Here is a 27,376-nt window from a genome sequence, read left to right on the forward strand (position 1 = left end):
AGCACTGGAACACTCAGGCATGGCAAGTCTTTATAAATCTACAGTTGGGTTGATAAAAAGCTAGAGCCAAGCATTGCCCTCACTTTTAATTCATTCTCAAGTGAGAAACACGGAGTGGCTGGGGGGAGGGGGGCCTCTGGAACCCCATGCCTGCAGCCCAGCCTCCCATTACTTCTTTCTGCCATCACTGGGAAGAGGAGAGTTTTCTGAGGGTGGACAGCTTCAGCCACTAGAGGATGTCCTCAGGACCCCTCCAGACAGGTAGGACCTGCAGAGGAGTTGTATGCTGGGGTGTTTCTCAGAAGGAACAAGATGAAGAGAGTAAGGATCGTTAACCTTGAATGTGCCTGATAGGGTGGCCCTGGGCTCAGGCTAATTCATCCTATTCCTGGAATCCCACCTGTGTGTGGCTAGAGGGGAACAGTGGGCCTGTGTAGCTTTTTGCAGGGCCCTGTCTGAGCCAGGGTCTGGGATCAAATGGTTGCTTTGGGGGGCCACCTATTCAGCTGCCTTGATCCTATGCCCCATGCACATGAGGAGCCCCCGTAGCACCCAGAACAGCCCTGCAGGTCTCATGCCCTGAGGCCATCACTGTAATGCAGGCGATGGAGATTCTTTTTTTCGGCTAACACCATGTGTAGAGTGCTTGTCGGTGGAACCATGCATCTACCAGCAGCTAGAGAAAGCAAAGAAGGATTCCGTCCAGAGTTTCAGAGGGAACTTGGCCTTGCTGGCACCTGACTCCCCAACTTCAAGCCCAAGAACTATGAGGCAACCCATGTTGTGGGAGCCCTGCTGTGGATGGTACTTTGTTACAGCAGTAACCAGAAACTGATAGAACCACTTTCACCTTCTCTGTCAGCCTAAGGCTCTTAGTCTGATGTCGGGATTTATCACTGTCCTCCTGACTGTTTGAGCCTTGGAGGCATTTCATTGCCACAGAGGCAAACATACTTCACTCCCTGAGACAGAAGTTAGCAAACAAACTAGGATGACTGTCTTTTGGGGAACCTCCCTCATAGAGGGCAGCAGCAAGCCTCCAGCATCCAGTGCTCACAGCTTCTTTTCCTTGGATATAGCCACCTCTGGGGACGCCGGGCCCACCTGACCCGCGCTCACCTGTACTTTCTCTTTCCCGAACCCTCTTGGAGGATGAGGAGTCTGGACTGCTGGCCAATTGGAGATCAGGAAATGGGGAGCATTGACAGGAAAAGATGAAGGTTTACAGAGACCCTGCCTCAAAATGGACTATAACTAGCTTAGAAAAGACTCAGGAAGTAGCCAGATGACAGCCAAGTAGATGAACAGGTGGAGGACCAGCAGCTTCCTACGCAGAACAGGGAGCCATCCCAAGACACAGCAAGGGTCACAGAACACCACCGCTTTTGCTCCAGTGAGCTCAGCTGGGATTTGAAAGAATTCTGTCACCTACAATTTGAATTTGAAGATTTGGCATCCTTGCAGCTGCCATATGCCACCCTCCCCGGGGGCCAGACACTGGACCAGAGTTGCACAGAATCCACTCACCAGCCCGCTCTCTACCCACTTGTCCAGCTTCCAGCCTGGAAGCAAATACACATGTCCACTCATCCTGCTGTCTAGAACAGCTGCCCCAACTCCCTATCCACCATCGGCTGCAAGCCAGACCCGCTGTAGGTCTGAGCCCTCCCTCCTTGTGCCACCTGTAGCAAGACTGCAGGCTGAGCTGTTCGCGGGTGCTCACGGGATGGGCCGAAGGCAGGACTGATGATATGTGATGTGTTAGGGCCCTGAGTGAGACTCAGCTCTCTAGGAACTGGTGATGGTGGTGCAGTTTCTGTCAGAGCCGTAAGTAGCTTCAAGAATTCTTGGGGAGGCTAATGAAACAGCCTAAATTGGGATTTCAGGAATAATCCCAAAACCAGGCTGCTAAGGATTGTAGCCTGGCCTCATCTGTTGCCAGGGTCCTGTTGCTGATGGGGAGCCTGGGTCAGCCAGTAGCTCCACCTCCTCAGTCAGGAGGCAGCCACAGATGCTGGCTCCAGGCCCATGCTGCCCTGCTGTGGTCTACACCACAAAATGGACGCGAGGACTCCTGCCACAACTCCTGGTTGCAGAATCAGCAGACATGCAGCCTCTGTCAATTCTGCTTCTCGAGCCAGTGCCTCTGATAGGGACAGCTGGGCTGTGTTTGAAATCATAGCTGCAGAGGAGTCAGGAAGTGCACAGGTTGTACGCATGGAGAGTGGCTGTTGAAATCATAGTGGCAGATAAATGTTTCTTACTGGGAGAACTGTCTCTCTCAGGGAAGAAGCTCCTGCAGAATGGCATTAAAAGCCTAACTGTGGAAGGATGTTAGCCGGAAAAGAGAATCTGATTTGCATAAAGATCACCTGGGCAAGTTCACAGCGCAGGCAGGCACCAGGGCCCACCCACAAGCTGTGACTTTGCTACTACAGCAGAGCCCAGCTCGCTGACGGCCCTTCCCTTTTGTGCCCTTAATAAAATTCTCCGGTGCCTTTTAGGTACATTCTGTTCTGTCTGTTCTTCAAGACAAATCTGTGAAGTGGTCCAAGAGGAAGGTGAGGCTCAGGAGGTGAAACCACATTCTCCAGAGTTGCTCAACTTTCTGAGGTAGAAATTGCCGACTCTTCCCTAGAACATTCCACCTGCTGACATTTCCAGCTACTTTCCACTGCTTGTTTTAGTCTGATTAAAGAAGCATGTGTGAACCCAAGAGACCAGGTTCCAGTGCTGACCCTGCCTCAGCCTGCAGAGTTCCAAAACAAGCTTCTCTTCACTCTGATCCTGCGTCCTCACCAGTGCAGTGAGATGGATCCAATGCACTTGCAAATTTTCTTCAGTGGGAATCTTCTTTCAAGAAGTGTTACATGTGTCTACATAAAAGACAGAAGAAAGCAGAGCTGCTGTTGCTATGGGGACAGAGCCAGACACCCACCTCCTGCCATGATGTCCTTGCTCACCGGGCTTCTGCTACCAACAAAGGCCATGTCTTGTGCTTGGGCCTGCCTGCATCACTGCCAAGGCATGACTGCAGACAGCACTAAAAGGAGCCTGCTGTGGGCATTCGGGGAGTGGGGAGAGGTGCAAAGAAGGAAAGGGGGTGCTGGGAAGTCAGAAGCAGAATTGACTGGTGGGCCCAGCTTGAGGTAAATGTGTCTGATGTGGTCCTCCATTCTGTGTCTGTTTCCTAAATGAAAAGTCTTACATCCTGTTTGACCCAAAAACTTACTTGAGATAAAAGTGAGCAGTTTTAATGTAAGAAGGGAAACAAACCCATCCTGGAGGACTGCCTGGGGGAGGGGTGCACCCTGCTGCGGCTTGGCCATTAGTGACTCTATTGAGTCCTTTATGCTGTTGAGTCTATAGTTCTTTTTTTGGCTTTGCCTGGTGAAGGTTGTTGCCCAAAGCCTGCCAGAAGAGGCCTCACAAGTTGTCTTCGCTCTTAGAAAGCGTAGCCCAGAGTGGAAGGAGTGAAGCTAACGAGCCAGGATCCACTTTCCATCAGGGCTCAGAGGGCGAGGCACCAAGGAGTAGGAACACCAGAGCACTCGGGAAGGCTCCAAGGAAGGGATCGTGCTTAGTAAAATAAGCCAGAAAGAAAAAGAAAAATACCGGATGGTTTCACTTATAGCAGGAGCATAAAGGATCAGGAGAAAAAAAACAGCAATTATAATAAAATAAAAACAACAATGAACAATTATAAACCAGAGACATCCACTGCGGGTAGAGAGGGGGACAGGTTCAAACTGGGGTAGCTGGGGTGGGAAGAGCGCACGGAACTGTGGTGGTGGCACATCCACAGGGATTACAATTGAGATGAAAAAATGCACAAAATCAAAACTGATGTTAAATAAATTAATTAATTTAATTTGAAGACAATAATAAAAGGGAAAAAAAGAAAGGCTCCAAGGAGCCAACCTTTAAGGGTGGACAGAACCAGAAAACAGGAACAGGGGAAATGGGAAACTTAAGGTTCAGGGACTATTAATAGAGCTAGCGTTACATTCCGCTGCCCCTTGAACAACACAGACCTGCTCTGCATGAGTCACGTGTACGTGAATTTTCTTGCAAACAAGCAGCATAACTTTACAGCATCAATAAAATATAGCATGTATGTAACTATATTTTCCTTGCTTTTTGTTTTTTGCTAATAGCATTTTATTTTTTATAGATTACTTTAGGAATATAGCATATAATAGATATAAATATTACATGCAAAATATGAAGAGACTTTGTTATCAGGAAGGCTTCCAGTCAACAGCAGTGTATTAGAAATTAAGTTTGGAGGAGAGTGAAAAGTTATACATATATTTGTCACTCTGGAAGATTAGTGCCCTTTATCTCTGTTATTCAAGGACTGTATATACAGTAGAATATCATTAGCTTTAAAAAAAAAAAAGGAATCCTGACACTTGTGGCATGGATGAACTTTGAGCACATAGTGCTGAGGGAGACACAAACACAGACACAAAAGGACAAACACTGTCTGATTCCACTTCGTAGAGGCAGTTCAAGTAGTCACATTCAGGGAGACATAAGTAAAATGGTGGTTGCCAGAGACTGGGGGGAGAGGGGATGCAGAATTAGCATTCAGTGGGGGCAGGCATTCAGTTGTGTCAGAAGATGAAAGTTCTGGAGATGGTGGGTGGTGATGGTTGTTCAACAGTGTTCATGCACTTAATGCCATTGAACTTATGCTTTAAAATGACTTAATGGTTACATATACTTTACACTTAAAAAATAAATCTTAAAAAGCATCTAACATTTATTGAACACTTGCTGTATGCCAACACTTGCTATATGCCAAGCTACACAGAGCACTTCTGGATAGTCTGAAAGTAGCCTGTAAAATAGACACTGTTTTCATTTTGCAGAAGTGGAAATGAAAGAGGGTTGTTAAATAAGTTTCCCACAGCCAGATGTGTATTGAACCCAGATCTGTGCAGTTCAAATCACATGCAGAAACACTGCATGATGGGAAATGCATGCACTGGAAGGCACGCCCTGCCCACCAAGCATTTTCTCCCTGTGGTCTTAGAGCTGGGTTTCCCAATGTCACTGTGATCTGAGAGAACAAACTTGGTCTCCTGTAGAGAGACCACAGCCCTGTTCAGGCTCCTGGGTGCAGCCAGTTCTTGTTGTGGCCCTGACCAGTATTTCCCATCATTTGGTGGTGGTGGAAGTCTAAGTTGGCCATAACCTGTGCATTATTATTGCCCATGCGCCTGATTTTAAGGAGTGACCATGCCACCTGATTTGTTACAGACCACAGTCATTGACTACGTGAAGCCCTCGGATCTTAAGAAGGACATGAATGAGACCTTCAAGGAGAAGTTTCCTCACATTAAGTTAACACTCAGCAAAATAAGGAGGTATGTGGAGATGATTGCCCACTTGTACTTGCTCCCCAATCACAGGACTTGAGATAACACTTGACACTTCTGCCTGAACCTGACAGCCCAGCACTATCTGTGCCCTTAGCAAAGCAGCCAAACAAAACAGGCCTGTATTTCCCTTTTGGCTAATGGATTGATTTTTGTGATGACCCATCACAGACCCATCTGCCAGCGCAATAGCCAAGAGGACTGGTCCGACAGGGCCAGAGGAAAGTTGGCCTGTGGCATCCGGTCAGCCAGATGTCAGCATGTATGCGTGCGTGCGTGCGTGCGTGCATGGTGTGTGTGTGGTTATAGAGGCTACTTGTTTACATGACATTGAAACGGGCCAGCTTTTATATGTATGTACCTCCCACTGATTTCATTCTGGCAGAGTCCAGGCCAAAGATGAAAAACATGAAATAGTCTTACTTTGTCCATTGCTGAATAATTTTTCTTAGCCTGACCCCTTATCTGCCCTAGTGAGTGACCATAACTGGTATTCAGCAGAGCTGACACCAGGTACCTAACTTTCCCCTATAGTTATCTCTCTGAAATTACCGGTTTCCCTCTTGAACTTTGATCAGCTCTGCTGCTGGTTTCCAGAGAGCCCCTCCAGGCATCCCTGCTTTCTCAATGAAGGTCCTTATATGCCCACTGACATGGTCTATACAACTTCAGAGAAGAGTCTGCTTCCCACATTTAATGTTACTTTCTCACCCACAGGGATTAATCCCATTCCCTGTCACCCTTCTGGTTATGAGGAAAAGAAAATACCTTTAGGACAAAATAGTTTTTTCCTTTGGGGTCCCCCCCAAAAGTCCTAAGTTCTAATGAGACTCTGTCCCCTCCTTCCTTTCGTGCTCTAGCCTGAAGCGAGAAATGCGGAAGCTTGCTCAAGAAGACTGTGGCTTTGAGGAACCGACAGTGGCCATGGCCTTTGTCTACTTTGAGAAACTTGCTCTCAAGGGAAAGCTAAACAAACAGAACCGGAAGCTCTGTGCTGGAGCGTGTGTGTTGTTAGCAGCCAAAATTGGAAGTGACCTCAAAAAACATGAAGTCAAGCATTTAATTGATGTAAGTGGCCCAAGTCTATGGTTTGGGGAGCACACTCCAGTCCAGGGGCCACTGGTCTCTCTGAAGAGCCTGGTCGGTGACCCTCAGCCTGGGAGAACTTTGGTCTTGAGCTGGTAAGAAAGCAGGGCTGAGTCAGCCTTCTGTGGTAGAGGTCACACACACATCTTAGACTGTTAGAGCAGAGGGAAGGTGCCCTTTGGTTCTGGCCATAAAAACCCATTGCTACCTCAAAGAGTAAAATTAGTCTCACAGTCACAGAAGGCACTGTAATGGCAAGGGGTCTTGTGTGTGGTATGACTCTCAAAGTACCCATCAGACTGGCTCAGTAGACCTTGGCTCCCGTCAGTTTTGCTTCCCCTCTTTGGAGAAGAGTGTGGGTTTGGCTGAGTGGTAGGTATCGCCTTTCTTTTAAAGGAGAACTTCATAAAATAAGGAAACAGTGATTTCCTTTGTGAATAGCTATTTTAAAATAGTGTGTTCATCAAAAATTTCAAGTACAGTAAAGCCAGAAGATCAGCAGTCAGTTACCATTGAAAAAATTGTTTCATTTTCATTGTTCCCAAGAGGAGGGTTTCTTAGCTCAGACTGTCAACAAAATATCAGACTGGGTAGTTTACACAGCAGACATTGATTTGTCCGTTCTGGAGGCTTGGAAGGCCAGGTCAAGGTGTCAGCTGCTGGGTTCCCATTGAGGGCTTGCTGGGTTGCAAATGGCTGCTTTCTCACCATGTCCTCACATGAAGGGAAAACACAGTGAGTGAGCTCCGAAGTCTCTTACACGGGCATTTATGCCATCTTGAGTACCCAACCTTGTGACCACATGTAAATCTAATCATCTTCTAGAAGGCCTCACCTCCCAATACCACTGCCCTGGAGGGTAGGATGCCAGCAAGGGGATTATGTAGGGGTACAGTCTTTCAGTCCATAACTAGGGGGCACACCACACCATGTGGAGCCATGTGGGGAAGTGCCAGGACTGGTCAGGAGGCAAAGGGAGAGGAACTCTGGTCAGGAGCCTTCCTTGTATCTACGGGAAGGAATAAACAAAGCAGGATGGCAAGCAGGCTTAGAATTGGCTAGTTGGTATGACCTAGCACACTTCAGGGCATGTGAACACTTTCCCTGTGTGTCTGCTGTCTGACCTGGGGTGACAAGAGCTAGTGGCTTAGGATCCAGAGAACTGAGTCAGAGGGTGGTTGGGTGCGGGCTCTGGGTTGGCTGATTTGCATGTCACAGGCAGTCCATGCACACGCAGGCAAGTGGCCCTCTCTTGGGATTGACTAACTCTAGGGGGGCACTCCCTCCAAGGCCAGCAAGGCCCCAAGATGTCAATGCCAGAATACAGAAAATAAAAACATGGCCAATACAATGCCCCACATGTTTATCTGTACAGCTATCTTTAGTAGCAAAGGAGGAAAACCAGAAAAGGAGCTAATGTAAATTCTCCCCACGTAACAAAGTATTCTCTTTTTTCCTTTTAATCTACCATTTTAATATTTTGCAGTGCACGGCTCATTTGGTATGAAGTGCACTCATACTGTTTTGCAAGTATCACCATGAAACAGTGACTTTCGTCCCGTCTCCCCCAACTTGGCCACCATCATCCTACTGCCTGTCTCGTGGGGTTATGCAGCCTGTGTGTGTCTGCTTCAATTCTTTTAGCCTAACATCTTCAAGATTCATCAAGCTACCATGTGTGAGGATAATGTTGCACTGGATGTATATAACACATTGTGTTTATTCATCCATTGGAAGAAAAAGTATTCTTTACATTAAATGCTGGACTGATTTTAACAAAACCAGTTCACTTGTAAATACTTTTAGAAACTTGGACATAATCTTTGGACACGAAATTTGAAGTGAGAATTAGATTGTCATAGATACTTGCTGAACTAATAACTCTCTGGAAGTAACAAATATTAATAAAAATTAGAAGTGAAATACACACTTAATCATAGTTGAATAATATGCCATCCAGCAAATGCTGGTAATATTAATGCAGAATATAGTGGCAATAACAGTTTACCTAATGCAAGATCTACTCCCAGGTATAATCTGAAAACAGTCACTAATTGATCTATTGGCTTTTTTTTTTTTTTTCAAATTAAGAACAAAAGCTGAGTTTAAGCCAAAGCAGAATATGTCCTCAAAAAAAAAAAAAGTGAGGCCTTCTCTACCCCACTTCACCATGATTGTTCTCTACTTCCAGCAGCCCCCCCCCACTTTGGGGGATCAAGAGGGCACCCCCTGGATGTGCAGCCTAATGCTGTGCCTTACCTGCACACAGGTTGTGTGGCTATCTGAATCTGACGCAAGTCCTCATGCTAAAATGAAAAGTCCAAAGTATGTATAATCAACTCCTCCCATCCTGAACTTAACACATGGCTTGTATTGTTGTAGATGACTTGTTATATTTTAAGTTTCTAAGCCCAAATAACTAGTTGTAACAGGTAGTTTTTGTTCAGTTGAGTTCGAATCTCAGTGTCATCTCAGCATTACGATTTCCTGCCCATGCCATCGTGGATAAATAACTTAACCTCTTGAACCCGCCTGCTCATCTGTCACATAAAGATAAACGTAACGTGCTCCTGGTAAGATTATTGAGGATTAGGTGAAGGCTGAGTTGTACGTGGAGCCCTATGTAGACTGGGTCTACCAGGACTAAGTGTGGAATGCCTTTCTCATCCTCCACAGTCCTGTCCGCAGTGGATTTCTCTGTAAACATTCATTGATGGCTTGGGAGTTACATGGTGAACCCACTTATGGGTGGGTTCCCCCTTAGGATTTATATTTCAAAGCTAAACATAGGACTTTCTCTAATTTTGTTGCAGAAACTGGAAGAGAAGTTTCGCTTGAATAGACGAGAACTGATTGCCTTTGAATTCCCAGTTTTAGTGGCCTTGGAATTTGCCCTTCATCTGCCAGAACACGAAGTCATGCCCCACTACAGACGGCTGGTGCAGAGCTCCTAGCACAGGCCCCTCGGAGGCCAGGGACCGCTTCCTGAGTGAGCAGAGCAGTGCTCACTGCTGGAACTGCAAAAATAGAGCTCAACACACCAGACTTTTCCCTTGGAACATATTTTCATGTAGAGGCAGTACCAGAATCTTTTCAGGATGTCCTTGGTCTCACCAGCTGAACTGAACTTCACGCTGCTTACAACTCAGCAAGGGGAGGGGAGACACATGCAGAGGACAGTGGGGCCTTTTCGGCTCCCCACTGACAAGAGCCCTCAGCCGCCCACTGGCCTTCAGCCACACACCAACCTTGCAAGCATGTCCCAGGACCTTCTCTCCAGGACTCTTGACACTCAGGAGTGTAAAGGGCTGGAGCAGAGCAGGAAAGACGATTTGCAGAAGTTGGGAGGATTTTCAATGAAACGTGCTCTGTTAAGAGCAAGTGCCAATCTGTTTTTTTACCAGCTGTTGGAAGTGCACTTTCCCTTGGGGTGTGTGTCTGAGACCCTGCAATAGCCCTAAACCCCCAGAGCCAGTCCACCCTCAAGCAGCAGACCTCAGCCTAGAGCCATGAGCCAGGCTGACCTTTGGCCATCACTTCAAGACAGTTTCTGAACAGAAATCACGCTCTCAGCAACAGAAGGCCTGGCATCCTTCACCCTAGAAATTGACTGTTTCTGCCGCTGCTCCTACCACCGAGAGGACAAAGATGAGTCTTCAGTGTGGTGGGTGGGTGGCCTGCACCTTCTGATGTCACGCCAAGTGCGGGTGTTTAACCTTTGCACTTCGGCTACTGTGGAGATGGGTAGGGTGCGTTCCATGGCGTGTATTCCTGTGCTCTATGTTAGAGTGCATCATAAGCACATGTATTGTGCAATCTCTCTCTATATAAGTATATATATATATATATACATATACATATATATATGTATATAAAGCATTTTATTAAAGTCCTGAATAAGGGGAAGGCTCATGATTGGTATTTTGAGGCTTTTCACAGCTGGGACAAACTGCATCCTGAGCTGAAGTTGAGTGGATGGAGGCGCAGCTCACCATCAGCACGTACCCAGGGCTACTAGTGCAGAATTTTAGTTGTGACTTGTACTTACTAGCTGGGAGGAGCTGATCTGAGGCACAGCCCTTCACACTCACAACAGAGAAGCGCGCTTCAGTCAGGGTTCACCTGACTGAAGAAACCTGTGGCAATGTAAAAAAAGAATTAAAATATTTTATTGTTTCTATATATATGTGTATGTGGTGGACACATTCACCAATCACCCCTTGCCCTGCATTGCTACTTTGTCTGTGGCTGTCCACCACTCAGATGCCATGCACACCCAGAACTGATAGCAAAGTTCAGGGAGGCCTTGGAGAGAACACAGATATCATCACTTTCTCCAGTCATAGCTCTATTTTGTTAACACATTTTCTAACCTGGATTCAGTTTTGAGACAGCAGTTTTGTTGGGGAGTAGGATAGATGTGATCTCTGGTTCAAGCAACTAATTTTTTTTTTATTTCCCACTTTTACTTTTAAAGATTTATTTACTTATGCATACAGAACTGGGGTGCAGGCCAGAGGTATAGGGGCAGTGAGAGGATTCACCAGAGACAGTGGGGAGCAGGACAGGCAGATTTATGAAGTACACTGCTGAGGGGAGCAGCGGGCGGGTCAGGAGAGATCTGATGTGTCATGTGGGTCAGTTCCCTGCCCCGGGATCAGTTTGTGTTGAAGTGGCTGAGGCTACCTTTATAGTGTCAAGCAACTAATTTTTTTAACAAAAAGATTTATGCATAGAGAACTGGGTTACAGACCAGAGGTGCAGGGGCGGTGAGAGGCTTCACCAGAGACAGAGTGGGGAGCAGAACAGGCAGATCCACGAAGTACACTGCTGAGGGGAGCAGCGGGTGGGTCAGGAGCGGTCTGCCGTGCCACGTGGACACCTCCTGGGGCCAGGATCAAACTCCGAACTCTTGCTGAAGTGGCTTTAGCTTCTTAGTGCTGTGCTTTAACCCGCTGCCCACCAGGGAGGGCCTCGAGCAACTAATTTTTAAGGGACACTTATTCTTTCCGAGGCCAACTAGGAAGAAAGGCATATTCAAAGTGTCTCACATGCCTGAATTAGAGAACACCTGTGACCTGTCTCTCTTGGCCTATCAGATGCAGCTCTGTGATGAGCTACCCTCAGTCTCAACCTGCTTGGCCCCCTGGGGTGCCTTGCAGGTGCGTGGCGGGTGGAACACCTCTCTAAGAAGCAGCGTCACTGGCATTTAGAAGCCGCCTGCCGAGCACCCCACCACCCATCTGCCCATGTCTTCTACCAGGCTCGGGGGTGTCCGATGAGTGACATGGGCTGCCAGCCTCAGGAGAGAGCAGTCTGCATGCCTCCTGTGCCTTAGAGTCAAGCTAATATTTTTAAATTTGGGGTGGAGGGATTCAGTATTCATAAATGGACTTAATCTAAGTGTTTTTGTTTTTTTTTTTAAAAATCCATAGACCTCTGATCTATGGATTTGTTGGATGGGGCATTTGAGGGTTTTTGACTTAGCTGGCAGGGAAGCTAAGGATAGGAATTTGCCAAGAGCCTATCCATATAATGAGGTTTCTGCAGGCAAAGGAGGGCGAGGGAGAGAGCTCTCTGCCAGGGCAGCCCCTGTGATGGGTGTTTCAGACATCTCCCATTTTGGGGATTTGGTGGGGAGGCAAGGAGGCAGCCCGAGGCTGGGTGGACAGGAGGCCACACTGTTCTAGAAGACCTCGAGTTCTGCCCTTCGACCCTGCACCACAGGGGGCAAGCTGGACCCTATGCAGCCCCCCTTTCAGCATCACCCTCAAGCTTATGTCGCTCTGCACTCTGACAGCGTGGGGAAGGCCTGCCCTGACGTGTGCTCCTCGGAACGCTAACTGTTCTGCCTTACTTGGCGTCCTCAGACCTTGCCAGCCTGCAGAACCTGGATTTCCTCTCTCTGCTCAGATTCTTAGATCAGGTAAGAAACTGGAGCACAGGCAGGGACTGCCACCCTGTCTCGGAGCAGTGGACCCTGCCTGGCAGGGTCTGTTCCCAAGGGCCCTGGGGCCTGAGCTCAGGCCAGCCCAGTGACATTTAGAAATTGCTGTTTTTCCTCATCATCAAACCTGTATTAAAACAAAAAACCCATACCAAATGCAAAGCTGTTCATTTTCCTTGACTTTTCTTTTTCTTTCTCCTGATGAAAAAGTCAACTACCATGGTTCTGGCCTCCTCACCCCGTAATCTCATTTTGGGGTAGTTCCTGGCTCTCACAAATCACCCTAGCACAGGTCCTATCCTGCTGGTGTGGGAACGGCACGTTAGAGGCCCTTCCCCTCACCCATCATACTCCTTCCTGCCTCCTTTATCCTCCCAACAGCAAATAAAACTGTTTATTACTTCTGCTGCTGAATTCTTTATCTCTCTCTCTCTCGACATTTCCGGTTCAGTACAGCTCGACCAGACTCTCCCTCTGCTGCCCCTGGCTGCCTTAACTCATTGGACCTCGAAGCCTTCCTGCCCCCCTCTTCCTCTTCCCTCTTGCAGTCTGCAAGCAGGCTGGAGAACAAAGTAAATTTTCATCTGGTGGTTTGTCACCTGTTGATCGACACGTCCAGTGATAGAAGTCCTTTGAAGAAAGGCATTGTGGGAGAGCATCCCAGGCTCACCTCCCTAGAGCTCAAGCCATTGGTTAAGGACAGCGGTAGCCAGGTCACAGCTGGTGGGAGAGTTCTGATGGCCCAAGAAGCTGGGACGCCTCAAGACTAAATCTGGAGTCACATGCTGCTAAGACCAATTTAAACAAAAGGGAATTTCCCAGCATGCCCTGCTGGGCAGAATTTCTGCATCTATAGTCCAGGCAGTCTGCAAGCTCAGGGGTGGTTACACCCAAAGCCCACCTGGCAAGGCTGATGCTCCCCTGTGCAGCACTACCTGCTACCATCCTGCTGCCCGACATGTGGGTCAACCACCAGCACATCAGCACCAGTCAAGGGCTCGTTAGCATTGGAGAATCTGTGTGTTAACAAGATCCTGTGGTGATTTAGATGCATTTAAATCTGAGAGTACCTTTCCCACCATGTAAGGTTTTTTTCTAAAAAAGGAGACCACTAACACATGTTGAGCTGTCTAAAATCAAGTTATAGAGACACATAGATGGCCTTTAATACCCAAAATAACGGAGTTAGTCTTTCACTGAAAGGTAGTTCTGACATGTTTAGCTGCCTCATCGAACTTGTCTTAGATGCACATGGGCAGAAAGACGAAAGTTGGATTAAGTTACAGTGAAACTACATTAGGTCCCACGCACAGAGCTGGCTTACAGGGACCGTGCCACCCAGTGTTATTAAGACCACTGCTCGGGCAAGGCCTGACCCATGTTCCAGGGCCCATGTGTGAAAAGTTGTGATAATGGAGGGGTGAAGCAATTGAGGGTGCTGGAGCCTGGGTCACCTCTTATAGGAGCTGTGTGGCCATGACCCTGGGGACACCATGGATAAAAAGTAACATTCATTTTTTTAAAGTGTGTATTGTATTGAGTCTTGTCTTGTGGGTGACAGCAACAACCCCCAAGGACCTGGCCTTGAAGTTGTTCCAAAGGTTGGCAAATGACCTCTGGGGTGATAGCACCTTTACCAGCTGCCATGATACTAGTCTAGAGGGAGCCCCCAGTGTGAAACCTTGAAGAGGATACTCCAAAGGCAGGACATTTGGACATTTACCCCCAAGGGCCTGAAATGGAGAAGCCCAAACAGCCAGGCAGAATCTCGCTGAGGAGTCCTCCTGGCACAGATATGACAAGGCAGCCACATTACAGCAAGTGTTGGCTCTGTGCTCAAGAGGCAGGCAGGAAGAAATCAGAACTGGGGTGAGTTGGTGAAAAGCCAAAGACGTGAACTTCGAAGACAGAGAACCCCTTGGACACAAGTTCAGTGGGGGGGGTGTGGCTGGGGAGGTCATTCTATTTTCCTGATTAAGCACTTAAAGCACATGTTGCAATTGAACCCTTACACAAACTAAAATGGATGCTAGGCTCCCATTTTACAGATGAGGAAACTGAGGCTCTAGGAGATGGACAGCCTGAAATCACACTGTGAGGCTGCAAAGTTAGGAGTCAAACCCAGTCTCTGACTTCCAGGCCCAACCAGCTATCTTACCTCAAGGTTCTATCAAAGGAGAGAAGCAGAGAAAGTGGAGGCCAGGGCCAGCCTGAAGTCAGGGGTCCCCCTGACCTGCTCTCATTACCTCCAGGTTCAGCAGTGCCCTCTCCGGCCCGGCACCTGGCATCCACCAGCCCTTTCCCTGCAGAGAGAAAGAATCTAGAACCACTAAATCCAGAGCCTCATCCTCTCAGGTTTGTGTGCACTTGTGGCAGGGGTGGGGCACACCTGTGGGCCCTGAGAGAACATGGGCTTTTGGGACAATGTGCTTCTGCCACAGGGGAACCAAAGACTGTGGAAACCAAGCAGAAGATCCCAGCAAGGGGTGACGTGACTAGCCAACATCCAGCCGTCTTGCCCCGTGTTATAATGAACACTGATTCTCCTCGCTCCACTGCCCTGCGGCCGTCCCTCCCAGGAGATGCACCTTTGTTTCACTCTTAAGGCCAAGCCAAGTTGGCCGAAAGCAGGCAGGCAGCCAGAGAACAGCCACATTGCATGGCGGGGTCGAAAGCATGGCTTAGGGATTATGAGATTTTGGAAATTATTTGTTCTTCAGCCCTCAAAAGCCAGATATAGAGCACGAGCCTTATCAGGTGCCACAGAGATGCTGCTGTGGGCCTTAACTGAGGCTCAGGGATGGGAAGGCAGGAATGGGATTCACTGCCATATTACCAAGCACCCAAGACAATGCTCAGCTAGTGGACTACCCCAAGGAAATGTTGGTAGTTGATTGAACCCCAACAAAACAATGACCCCATTAGGCGGGTCGTTTTCTGTTTGTAGTTCTGAATTAACTTTCAGTAGACTCACTCTTGTCTGACACTACAACCCACACTGCAGGTTTCCTTTTCCCCCCAAGGGCAGTTGGGGTTCGATCAAGGAGAACTAAAGGTAGAAGAACCAGGTGCAGCTGAGTCACCACTCCAGCCAAGGGGCTGCAGTCCCCAGGTCCTCTACCCCTTCTTGGCCCTCCACCTTGCCATTGCTCCATAAAGAAATGGAGCTCCTTTCCAGCATGTGCCAACCTGCCCAGCAAGCAATTGCCAGAGTCAGGCGTGGCGAAGCATCGAGCCTGGTCAACCCAGGCTGTCTGAACTTTGAAAGCTCTCTGGAAAGTAGAAGGACTTGTCCCATGAGAGAATGAATGGGAAATGTCAAGAGGATCACATGCCCCCTTAAACACACACCCAGAAATACCTGACCCTGAAGTAGCCTCTCTCAGGCCTCGGTGGGCCTCAGCCCCCCAGCTCCACCGGGTACTTCCATTGAACCTCAGGACAGGAGAGGATCATAAGATCCCCAAAAAGAAAACCCAGGGGGCCAGTGGGAGGCTGATGGCATCTTCTGCCAGAACGGCTCACTAGGAATTGTTTTGTTAAAACCTGGCTTAAGAAAAAGGAAGCAGGTCCCTTCTGAGGCATACCTGACAGTGTGGTGAAGCCTGTGCCCAATTCTGAGATTCTGAGCCAGACGGGATATTTTTTCCTAAAGCAGTGGCCTTCTCCCATGAAATCAATTTTCATTTTTATTTGTAAAATGAAAACAAGACACAAATGGAATGGATAATTTTTCCCTCTCCTTCCCTGAGTGGACTGGGAAAGTGACAGTTGTTTTTAAAGGGACCCTGGGGGCAAGAGAGTCTTCTGTGAAGCGCCTGCGGCCAGAAGCAGGGCTGGGAACAGGACAGGCCATGACCAGCTGCAGCCCTCAGGCTCCTGGAGCGGGTGACCCGAGTGAGGCACCCCGGAAGGAAGGGACAGGCCACGTGACCTCAGGTCAGCCACTGAGGGGTGCTCACCTGCTCAGTGATCTCCAAACTCCCCTTAGAGGAGTTCTCGGGAAGGCACAGTAAGTAGCCCTATACGCTATAAATGCAAACAAGCATTACTACTTCCCACCAAACTTAACTGAGTTAGCAAAGACAAAGTTTTTCAAAGCTGCTTTGTAGAGGAAGCCACTGGAACACAGATATGGCACCTCGGATCAGCTAGAGAACACAGCTAGAGAAGAGGCAGTGGCTCATTGTACTCCCAGGTTCTAGGTGACCTGGCCACTCTGGCTTGTTGGGCAGCACAGCTGGGCCCTGCACGGGTGTCAAGTACAGGCTGGAATCTGGGCCTAGCTTAACTCACTAAGACAGGTTCCTGGCAAGCCTGGAGAAAAGAACTCCTTTCTGCTTGTCCTCAGAAGAGCCACTTTCTACCAGGCAGCTGGAGAAAGGTAAGCCCGTTCCCACTTCTTTGGTGGTGGGTGGTGGTGGGTGGGGATGAGGAGGCGTAGGGCAGGGTAAAAGGAATGCCTCGCATCCTTGTGAGCCTAAAGAGAAAAATGACACAACCCTAATCCTGTCCCGTGGGGTATCTGGCTTCTGCAGACCTGGGATGTAGTAGGGTGAGGTTGCGTGGACCCTTCAGAGGACTGGTAGTCCACGTATCTCCAACCAGGGTTAAAGTGTGTGCAGGTTACCTAAACTCCAGAAGCAATGAAGGAGGCACTGTGCATGACATCGGGTAGTGGAGCTGGAGTGTAGACAGGCAGCAAGAAGCGGCTGGGAGAGAAGCGGGTGCTAGAGGGGTCAGAGCAACAAAGGCCCAAGGGCCTGATGAGGGTGCAGGGGACTGGCTGTCTGAACTTGTTTACCTGGTAGAGGCAGAGCAAGTGGTCACCCCTCAGAAGGGGTGAGTGTAGGATTTTGGAGCGGTCCATTAACACCCAGGATTGTTGGCTTTGCTTTTTTTCTTTTGAAGACCTGTTTATGCATACAGAACTGGGGTACAGGCCAGAGGTGCAGGGATGGAGAGGATTCATCAGAGACAAAGTGGGGAGCAGAACAGGCAGATGGACAAAGTACACTGCTGAGGGAGCAGCGGGTGAGACAGGAGAGGTCTGAGCCATGTGGTCACCTCTGGGGCAGGGATCGAACTTGCACCGAAGTGGCCACTGCCACTTTAACATGTTGCACCACCAGGGAGGGCCAAGTTTGTCCTAAAAACAAGACAGATGCTAGAACTTCGACTACGATTCCTCAATCTAGGTAAGAAGCAGGAAGAAGGCAGAAAGTCTACCTCTCTGGGCTCTATTCAGTAATTATTCCCAAAATCCCAGACACCATCTCTATCCTTATCTCCTGAATCAGAATCCAGTCAGATGAGCTCTCTGGGCTACAGGGGAAGCTGGGAAATCAGATTAGTGACATCCATTGTCATCAAATAAGACTGTGACCCCCCCCCCCATAACAGAAGATATGCCGGGGTCCTTACCCTCAGTACCTCCAAGTACAACCTTACTTGGATAGGGAATTAAAGAGGTCAAGTTAAAATGAGGCCTTTACAGTGGGCCTAATCCAATGTACCTGGTGTCTTATAAACAGGGAGTTGGACACAGACAGGCAGACAGCAAAGACTGTGTGAAGACACAGAAGAGGCCTGGGCCAGAGCCTTCCCTTACAGCCTCAGAGAGAACCAGCCCACCAATATCTTGGTCTCAGACTTGTAGCCTCCAAAACTGTAAAACAATACATTTTTGTGGTTTAAGCCACTCGAACTGTATTATTTTGTTACTCAACCCTAGCAAACAAAGACACTAAAGAAAAAGTCACTCTGGGTAAACAATTAGCATCTGGGGTGCCAGGGCCATGAAGAGGTGCTTGTAGCTCCAACTCCCCACCGGGGAGGAGTGACTGGAGCAGCTGGGCTTGCAGGGCTGACAAACCAACTGCAGCTGGAACAGGTGTGCTGGGAGTAGGAAGCAGGCCCGGCACAGGCAGAGGCCTCCTATGCCCTCCAGCCATCGGGTCCTGTCCCCAGTTAGAGGATGAGGCACAAATGGCCTCCACCCCTAGTCCCTGTGGCTGGGCACATCAGACAACAGCTCATAGTGATAGTCCCTGCTCTCTGCTTCCTTGGTCTGTGTCACATGTGAGTGGACATCCTCTGTTGGAGTGCAAACCCTCCCGTGGCCCTTCTGCCACGCTCCTTCCACCGGGAGACTGCTTTACTCAGAGTAGCTCTGATAGGGAGCTACACATGCAACGCCCTGTTTTGACTCAGCTGGACTTTAAGACCCTCCCTGAGAAGAGGACAGTGTCAGGGAGCTGACCGCTGAAAGTGGTGTCTGACAGTGGTGACTACTTCTCTTCTTCCCTGTGCAATTTCACACAAATTGGAGGCTCAGACCTTTTATTCCTGGAAACACAGCCAATACCAGGTGGCCATGCTTAACAGACATTCTGGAAGGCCTGAGGATCATAGCAGGATGGGCTGAAAATAAAACTTAAAGTTGGTCACCAGGGCTCTGCCCTGGAAAAGCATTGGTCCCTTTCTCTGAAGCACCCCCTCTTAATAGTGGGGGTACCCTTATTATCATCCCATTTTTCCTTACCTCAGCTTCTATCTAGATGGAGGGTATACGCCACTCTGTCTGTCTCACTGAAATACGTCCAGCACAGAGGGAGCTTGGTGCAAGCTCCAGAATGAGCTTCCAGGTTGTTTGCTGTCCAACCTCCAGCAGCAGCCAGCCCTGGGGGATCATGAGGGCCACTGGTGAGGGTCGCCCTGATTTTTTCACAGTCTAGGTGTCTGGAGGCAGAGGATGTGAGGTAGGCAGGCAAACCCATGGAAACCCAAAACAAGAGAAGGAACCTGAACATCTGGTTGTGGAAACCATGTTGGCATCTTGCCTTCCTAGCACTGAGTAGTGGGGAGGGGAGGCTTTCCTGTCTTGTCAGGGTCTCAGAGGCCGGTGCTGGCCACACAGCTTCACTTCCCCCTCCAGCGTCTCCTGGGCCACTCATCACCTGCCCCCCACCCCAGACGTTAACACAAGGTCTATTTCACCAGACCCACAGCGGACTGAAAGGCCCCCAGGGACAGGGCCCAGCCTTCCATGGTGGCAATGTGGGCACACGGGCCATGTATTACCTGATTTGCGTGGTCTCCTTTCAAAGCCAGAGGTGGGGATGGAGGGCAGATGTGGGGATCTTTGACTTCACCCTATGCTCGCCAAAGTGGTTCTCATTCAGTTGTTCTTCCCCTGGAAGTCCCTGAAAGTCCAACAAATAGACTTTAGGGAGAAAAAATCCCAACTACACTCCAACGTGGTTGTAATTGTAAAGCAAGCCTGCTGGCTGGCAAGGCATGGGGGATGGGAGGCTCAGAGGCAGCTACACCTCCGCCCTACAAAGCCTCCCTGCCCTACAATTCGTAACTCTTTCCCAGGGTGCTCTCTGTCTCCCTCGTCATTTTTGTGATCTAGCCTCTCCTGTAGTCACACTGCTCCTTGTCCCACTGCCGCTGCTTTTATCACAACCTCTAACTCAGTTGTGCAGTTACACACGCGTGGACCCCCATACTCCAGTGTCCACGATCAGGCATGCGTGCCCCACGCCCATGATCCCAAGCGCCTTTGCATTAACACGTTTGAGGTCACAGGTGCTCGCCAGAGACCTGATGAATTCATTCACCCTGCAGTAATCCTGCTTGTTGTGAAAGAGAAATTGCTTACCTTTCATCGGATGCTCACAAGAGACTATTTCCCTTCTCAGCTTTCCTTCAGCATTAGTTTTTGAGCTTTATTAAAAGCACCCAACACTGAACTTCTATGACTTGCTTATTGTCTCCAACACAAAAAAATAACTGCAGGGCAACTAGCGGCAGAGCCCAAGACTGAGACTGGCACAGAGGTTCTCAAAATCATTCGGATGGATGCATGAATGACTGAGGTGAAAGCCTGAAGATCCTGCTCCTAAAGGGAGCCTGGCAAGACCTCAAGGTCAGCTGGCACTCTTCTCCTCAGGCAGCTCTGGGCCTGCAAGGGCTGAAGCAGAGAAGGGTTCTCTCTCAGCAAGGCTACTGGGGGAGGGGCTCAGGGAGCCCAGATTGGATCCACCTGTGAGGAACAGACTTTGTGGGCCTGAACTCTGTTTAATATATTGCTGTGTGGTGAATTTTCCCAGAACTTTATAGCTTAAAACAATTTTACTGCTATTTCCTGTGTGATATTGATTAACAAGTAATACGTACTTGGTCATTCACATTTGGTCTTTATCCACAGTCCTGGCTCTGAGCTCCCCAAATCCATGGAATTTCTTAATCATTGAGATTGTTAAAGGTGTCTCTTGTTATGTTAATGAAGTCAACTTTTGGAATATACCTGAGGATGGGGAGTGGGGGCTGCTTGCCAGGAAAAACAACACCAAGAGAAGGCATAAGTTCCAGCCCCAGCCACAGACCTCCTGGGAGTGGAGGGGAGAAGGGCTGGAGGCGACTCACTTGGCCAGGACCCCATGATTTAATCAAGCTGGTCTATGTGCAAAGCTTCCCTAAGAGCCCCAAAGGAGGGCCTTGGAGAGTTTCTGGGTTGGTGAACTCCTGGGGAGCCCAGAGAACCACACCTTGCATTACGCATCTCTTCCATCTGGCTCCTGAGTCATAACCTGTGTAATAAATCACTGACCTAGTGAGAAGACAGGTTTCCGGAATTCTGTTAACTTTTCTACAAACTAGTCAGACTCGAGGAGGGTGTCCTGGGAACCTCTCTGATCTGTGGCTGGTGGTCAACCAAGTCCGGTCTGGGCTGTGCTTGGTTTCTGAGGCAGAGGGTGGTTTTGGGAGACTGAACCCTCGAGCTTGTGGAATTGGAGCTCAGGATTGAGCTGAGCCGAGTTAAATGGTCAGACTCCTACATGCACCACATGCAGAAACTGGTCTCAGGACACTAAGACCTCCTGATCACGTTGTCTGGAATTCACACGTTGCCACTTGGTAATGCTTCTATTCCACCAGGATTTCAGTAAGATCGCTCAATGGCAATCAGTTGGCATAAGGGCTGGTCTAGTGCGTCCAGGTTGGCTTCCCTTGGGTATCTGGTAGCTAGAAAGAAGGTAGGCTTACTGATAATATGCCTGTACCTGGTTTTCCCAATGTGGCAGCCTTGGGGTACCAGACTTCTGCATGGCAGCCCAGGGCTCCCAAAGGCTGTTTAAGACCAAGCGGATACTACCAGGCTGCTTTTGACTGGTCTGGGGAGATGTGTGGCATCATCCCCACCAAGCAAGACACAGCAGCCAGACTCAAGAGGAAGGGTTGGAACTACTGGGTATAGAGACCATGAGAGTAGGGAAGGGGGCATCTTGGAGACAAGCTGACACTGTCACCCTTTGGGCTGGGCTGAGGAACAGAGCCTGAAACCAAGGATGCTGAGGGGGCTTAGGGGACACCAAGAGCTCACCCTTTTGACTGGAACAAGAATCAAAGGATCATGGGCCCCCAGAGTCACAACCATGTAAACTTCCAGGTGATTCCTTCTGCCATCCTTATTTTTCATCTAGATCTTTAACTGTACTCTTTTGGGTTTGTGGACCTAGTGAAGAAAAAAGCATCCTCTCCTGGCACTGTGACCCAGACCTCTTCAACTTTGAAATCCCTGCACCATATGAACATGCTCAGAAACAAGGCCTGAGAAGTCAACAATGGCTGGTTGTTCTGATATTTAAAGTGTGATGAGCACAGCATATTCACAAGGTGCTGCCTGCCAGCTGCTCCAGTCCCAAAAATACAATCCAGGGAGGCAGCATCTATGCTCAGGTCACAGACGCCTGCCTTTGGGCACAGGGAAGGAAAGGGACCTCCAGGAAGAAAGTCATGTTAGGAATCCACACAGATAAGCTTCAGAAAACTGACAGTCTCTTGTAAAAAGCGGGGGCTCTGGGGTGGGGGGGAGTGGAGGTGGAAGGGGAGCTTCATTTCTTTTCCACAACAGAACTTTCTAAAGTAAAGATGAGAGGCTAGTCTTTGTCAGAAAGACTTGGGTACATGTCCTCACTGGGCGGCCCTGGAAAAGTTACTGCTTCTCCTGGTACCAGGGAAGAATATTGCCTGCCCTGACGCTGGGAGCAATCAGTGACAAGAAGCCCAGAAGGCTTCTGGGCTCAACACTCAGTCAACACTCAAAAGCTAGTTAACTTAGATACTATTATTGGGCTGGTAACCCCAACAAGTGCAGTTCTTAAGTTAAATTTTCTAGCCATTCCCCTAGAAAAGATGAAAGAAACAAGATTCATTTTGATGCTATGCTTTAACCCAATTTATAAATATATGTATGTTCATACACATTAATAACATATTAATATATTGGAAATGAAATACTATGAGAAATATTATTTCAATATGTAATCATCTAAGAAAGTTATGAAATATTTTATACACCTTTGTTTTCCTCTCACTAAATTTTCGAGATTGCTGTGAACTTACAGTTAAAGCACGTCTGAATTTAGGTCCAACCAATTTTGGTGTGGCGGATGGAGAGCCTGGACTTCCGGGGCAACACAGGTCCCAGAGGAGTGGCTGGGTGGCCCTTCCTTATCAGAGCTAAGTGGACATTGCTATAAGTCTCAGCCTGTGTTTTAGATACAAGCACTTCCTGCCCAGGGATAACTTTCTACAATGCGACCAAAGTTGAAGAGACAAAAAAGGCAAATTACCAAGAAATAAATGGTTTATTTCTCTTTATATCCATAGATTAGTAGTAATAAACAATTATATACTCTCACCTCTCTTGACAGAAAACATACTTTCTTTATACCAAAAAAAAAAAAAAAACAAAAAACAAAAAACAAAAAAAACACTCTGGGTTTGACTTAGGGCTAATAAGGCCTAAGGTAACTGGGACCCAAACAGGCATGACCAAACTGATCATTTCGGGCAGAAGGGAGTGCTGGGGTGACTTGGAGATCTCCACCTGGGGGCCCTGAGGGCTAATGAGTAATAGAAAATGAGGGCATATGAGTGCTGGGGTGACCTAGGCCAGCCCCTTGTTTTATAGAGCTCATGGCTCAACTGTAGTGAGAGCTGAGCACACGGAGGGGCATAAAAGGTGATGGATGAAGCTCCAACATAGTAGCCCACGAACAGATGGAACTGTAGGAAGCAGGATGGCATATTGAAAAAACACCTTCTCTTCTGCTGGTGTAAAGTAAGAAAAGAACTGATATTTTAACAACAAGAGGATTCTGGAATGCAATTTAAGAAAATCAAACAAACAAAAACAAATGCTTGCCAGAGTCTTCAAACAACTTTTCAGCAGTTTTTGAGGTTAGTCCTGTTGGAAATGAGGGTCTGGGCTTATTCATAGAACACAGCTCTTTCCAGTCTCAGAAACCTCCCTTAACTGAATGGGACTTGGAGAGACTGGCATGAGATGACATTTGGACAGATGCCACTTTCTGCAAATGGCAAAGAAATGGCCTTCAAGTTTTGTGAGAGTAAAAGAACAAGGAAAATGCTAAGCCCAAATTTCCTACTTCATTCTTAGCCTATAGAATGTTTGCCATCCCAGATGAAGAATGAAAGCAAATGGAAGTTGTCTCTGTAAAGGTCACCTTGAACACCTTTACCTTAAATGACAAGCAAACCAGGAAAAGACAGTACATTAAAACAAGAGGCAGCAGAAAAGTACAAGGATGAATTTAAGTATTGAAGTTCCAAATATACTAATTCATTCCTATTTGTTTCATTTTCTGCTTCTTTAACAAATTGCAGAAAACCTGCAGAAGAGGTGGCTGAGTTAGCTGAGAAGGGACAGGCTTCAGCACTGCAGCGCCTGGCTTCCCGCCTAGAGAAAACTCACCAAACTTCTTTACCTTCTACATCTCAAAATGACCAACTCCTGGCAGAGTCCTAAAGTATTCAAATTACTTGTTATAACAGAGCAGAAATATTTGGACTTAGATATTAGTGTCTAAACCTTCATTGAGGGTTCAGAATCAAATAATCATTTCATACAAATTCATTTCTTTTGACTCACAGAGGCAAGGTTTGGAGCTTTAATCCGGCCTGGAAAACGTACTTCAGTGCTCAATGGTTTGAAACCTCCATGGCGATATTAGGGAATTAAATGGATTAAAAGCTTTAAGGAATATAAATATAAATGTGTGTGCCCTTGTATATACATATTTAAATGCTTGTTTAAATGCCCTGAGAGGACACTCATCAGTGCATGTAAATGCTAATCCCTCTGGTGATCATTTAGCGACAAGTTAACCTAAGAGGGGGAGGGTGGGATGTAATGCAGAGAGTGAGCAGAATTCAAAAGAACACAATGGGCCGAGACCACAAAAAGGCTGCAGCACTGACTCCAGAGCACTTCTTACTTGTTCCAGGACTCCAACTCAGTCCCCATCTCCTTCCCTGCCTTGACTGGGAAGCCTTCACAGGGTGAAGTGGGCTCTAGACCAGCCGGCACAATAAGCAAAGAACCCCCAGAGGAGTCTCCAAAGATGTGAAAACACAAAACGCAAAGCACAACAAAACAGCCTGTGAGCACTGCTGTGTGGTGAGCCAGAGGTTAAGGAAGGAGTCATGTTTGTCAAGAGGGGGGAACTGGCCTTGCAACAGGGGAGCCCCGCATCTGTGTCTGCACCCTTGGGCATGGTACAATCAGCATGACTTGCTCTCAAAGTGGGGAGGCAACACAGGCCATTCTCTACAACAGCCCGTGACCCCCCAGCAAGCGAGATTCTTGACACGGGGAAAAGCAGTCAAGGTCCTTCTTTCTGACACACTGAAAAGGAGCAGAAGCCCAGGGCTGTGATTTCCAGCAGTGATGTTTGAGTTTCCTTTAGGAGACCTTCCTCTGGGAGAAAACCAGCAAGGCCTCACCCAGTCCACCCAGCAGGAGGCTGCAAAAAAAAGCAGAAGATCAGGGTTGCCCTCCTGGAGCTGACTGGGAAGCCCCCTCAAGCTGCCACTGGGAGGCCCACTCCGTGCTCAAATGCCCCCCTGGAGGTCAGGCCCCAGAACTGCCCTCCTCCCCACCTTGGGGGCAAAGCTCCTAAGTAAGCCATGCAGTAGAAGGGACCTGAGCTTTGAGGTGGGGTTTCCTTCTATCAGAGAAGGTGGTGTGTCCAACTCATTCTGACCAGGGAAGGTGGACGCACATATCTGCTGTTCTCCTAACATCCCTTCAAGAAGGACTCACTGTCTTCACACTTAGGCAAGTGAGAAGAGCTGAGACCCCGTGCAACTTGGGGCTGGGGAGGGTTTTATTTCTGCGAGTGTAACCAGGAGCTCAGTCATTTCTACACTTACCACTAATCCTCCTTAATCCCCAGGGAGAAGAACAGGGTAGTGGCTGGCTCTTTGCCACTTTTATTCCCGCAGTCTTAGAACAATGCTGAAGTGCATTTCATCCTTCTACCTTAGCTATTTTATGAAACACCAAAGCAGCTTAGTGAATGCTAAATGAAAACAAATCTTGTTCTGTTTACTGTGAAGAGAGCCAGGGAGGTGAGCTTTGATGCTGTTTTCTAAACAGCAGGAGAGATAACACAGGGTGCAGGAATCTTAATAGCATTACAACTATTTAAGTCAGAGTTTCACTGAACCTTCTGCAAATCATGTAATCCTCGGCCCTCCTGAAATAAACAAACTTCATGTAACTAAGGCCTAAGCATCACCCCACCAGAAACAGTGGTATCCAGCATCTTCAGCACATCTCAGTCCTCTTTTCTCCCTTTGGGGGGGTGGGGGCTCATTTTTACATTCATTTTTACATTCATCATTGAAGTTATTCAATTAAATCCTCTTGAACCCACTAGACAGAGGACAGACGGAACCCTTCTTCAGCTGAACGCAACTCTCAGTACTCATCAATGAATGATGATTCTATACTTGCTCCGCTATCCCCACCAAAATTCTACACTATTTTGCTCTTTTCTCTTTTCCTCACCAAAACCTGTCTGCCCGATATACTATTCCCTCAGGTCCTTGCTAAGTGACAGTTCACATCTGATAAGTCACTCTGTGCTGAGGTAACAATATTTATTTAGAAGGCCCTCCTTCAAATGCATTTCAAAGAGGAGTTTTTAATTTTTTTATTTATGCATACAGAACTGGGGTTCTGGCCAGAGGGATGAGGGATGAGAGGATTCACCAGAGACAGAGTGGGGAACAGAAAAGGCAGATTGATGAAGTATACTGCTATGGGGAGCAGCCGGCAAGACAGGAGAGGTCCACCACACCATGTGGGTCACCTCCAGGGCCAGGGATCGAACTCGTGCTGCAGGGGCTGCCAACAGCTTCTTAGTGCTATGCTTTAACTGAATGTGCCACCAGAGAGGGCTGGAGTTTTAAAATTTTTTTTTTTAAAGATTTATTTATTTGTTCATACAGAACTGGGGTACAGGCCAGAGGCTCAGGGGCAGTGAGAGAACTCACCAGAGACAGAGTGGGAAGCAGAACAGGCAGATCGAGGAAGTACACTGCTGAGGGGAGCAGCGGGCGGGTCAGGAGAGGTCTGCCACGCCATATGGTCACCTCCTGGGCAGGCAGGAATCGAACTCATGCAGAAGTGGCTTTAGCTTCTCAGTGCTGTGCTTTAACCTGCTACACCACCAGGGAAGGCCGGAGTTTTTAAATTTTTAATTCAAAAGGAACGCTGGTAAATTTCAGACACTATTATCCTACTAGATGAGTTTCAGAGTGTGTTGGGAGATGTTCTCTAAATTCATTCTTCCTACAAAGAGATGTGGATGATCTCTATGAAGATGTGGATGGTGCTCTATGAAGTTAGAGCATTTTCTAAAGATTCTTGGTGTCGTGACCCTCTGGCTGGGGACATCTGATCACTGGCAGACTCGGGGAAAGCCTGGCAAAGGGGAGAGGAGGTCATGTTGTAGCCCTTTCTTTCTCCCCTTACACGCAGAGAATGACTCTCCTTGTCTAAATAAAGAATTCAAAGAGGCACCACCCAATGCTGATCAACAGAATTTTTTTTATGAACTGAATGCCTTTTACT

General features: G+C 48.0%; 2 protein-coding genes across 3 annotated transcripts in view; one reads left to right on the plus strand and one right to left on the minus strand.

Moving 5' to 3' along the window:
* Positions 1 to 10,631, plus strand: part of CABLES1 (Cdk5 and Abl enzyme substrate 1) — a gene marked incomplete at its 5' end in the record, with an annotated part of 103,234 nt that extends 92,603 nt beyond the window's left edge. Inside the window, 3 exons of the mRNA XM_012725780.1 lie at positions 5,269 to 5,375; positions 6,248 to 6,455; positions 9,287 to 10,631. Coding sequence (XP_012581234.1) covers positions 5,269 to 5,375; positions 6,248 to 6,455; positions 9,287 to 9,427 — 456 coding nt within the window. The remainder of the gene's footprint in view (positions 1 to 5,268; positions 5,376 to 6,247; positions 6,456 to 9,286) is intronic.
* Positions 10,632 to 23,188: 12,557 nt separating this feature from the next.
* TMEM241 (transmembrane protein 241) overlaps positions 23,189 to 27,376 on the minus strand; it is a 101,352-nt gene continuing 97,164 nt past the window's right edge. For both annotated transcript variants that reach the window (XM_012725767.1, XM_012725766.1), the window contains one exon: positions 23,189 to 25,259. In XM_012725767.1, coding sequence (XP_012581221.1) covers positions 25,199 to 25,259 — 61 coding nt within the window. In that variant the 3' untranslated portion in view covers positions 23,189 to 25,198. The remainder of the gene's footprint in view (positions 25,260 to 27,376) is intronic.

The sequence above is a fragment of the Condylura cristata genome, unplaced genomic scaffold (assembly GCF_000260355.1).
Source record: "Condylura cristata isolate star-nosed mole 26May11 unplaced genomic scaffold, ConCri1.0 scaffold00016, whole genome shotgun sequence".
NCBI lineage: Eukaryota > Metazoa > Chordata > Mammalia > Eulipotyphla > Talpidae > Condylura > Condylura cristata.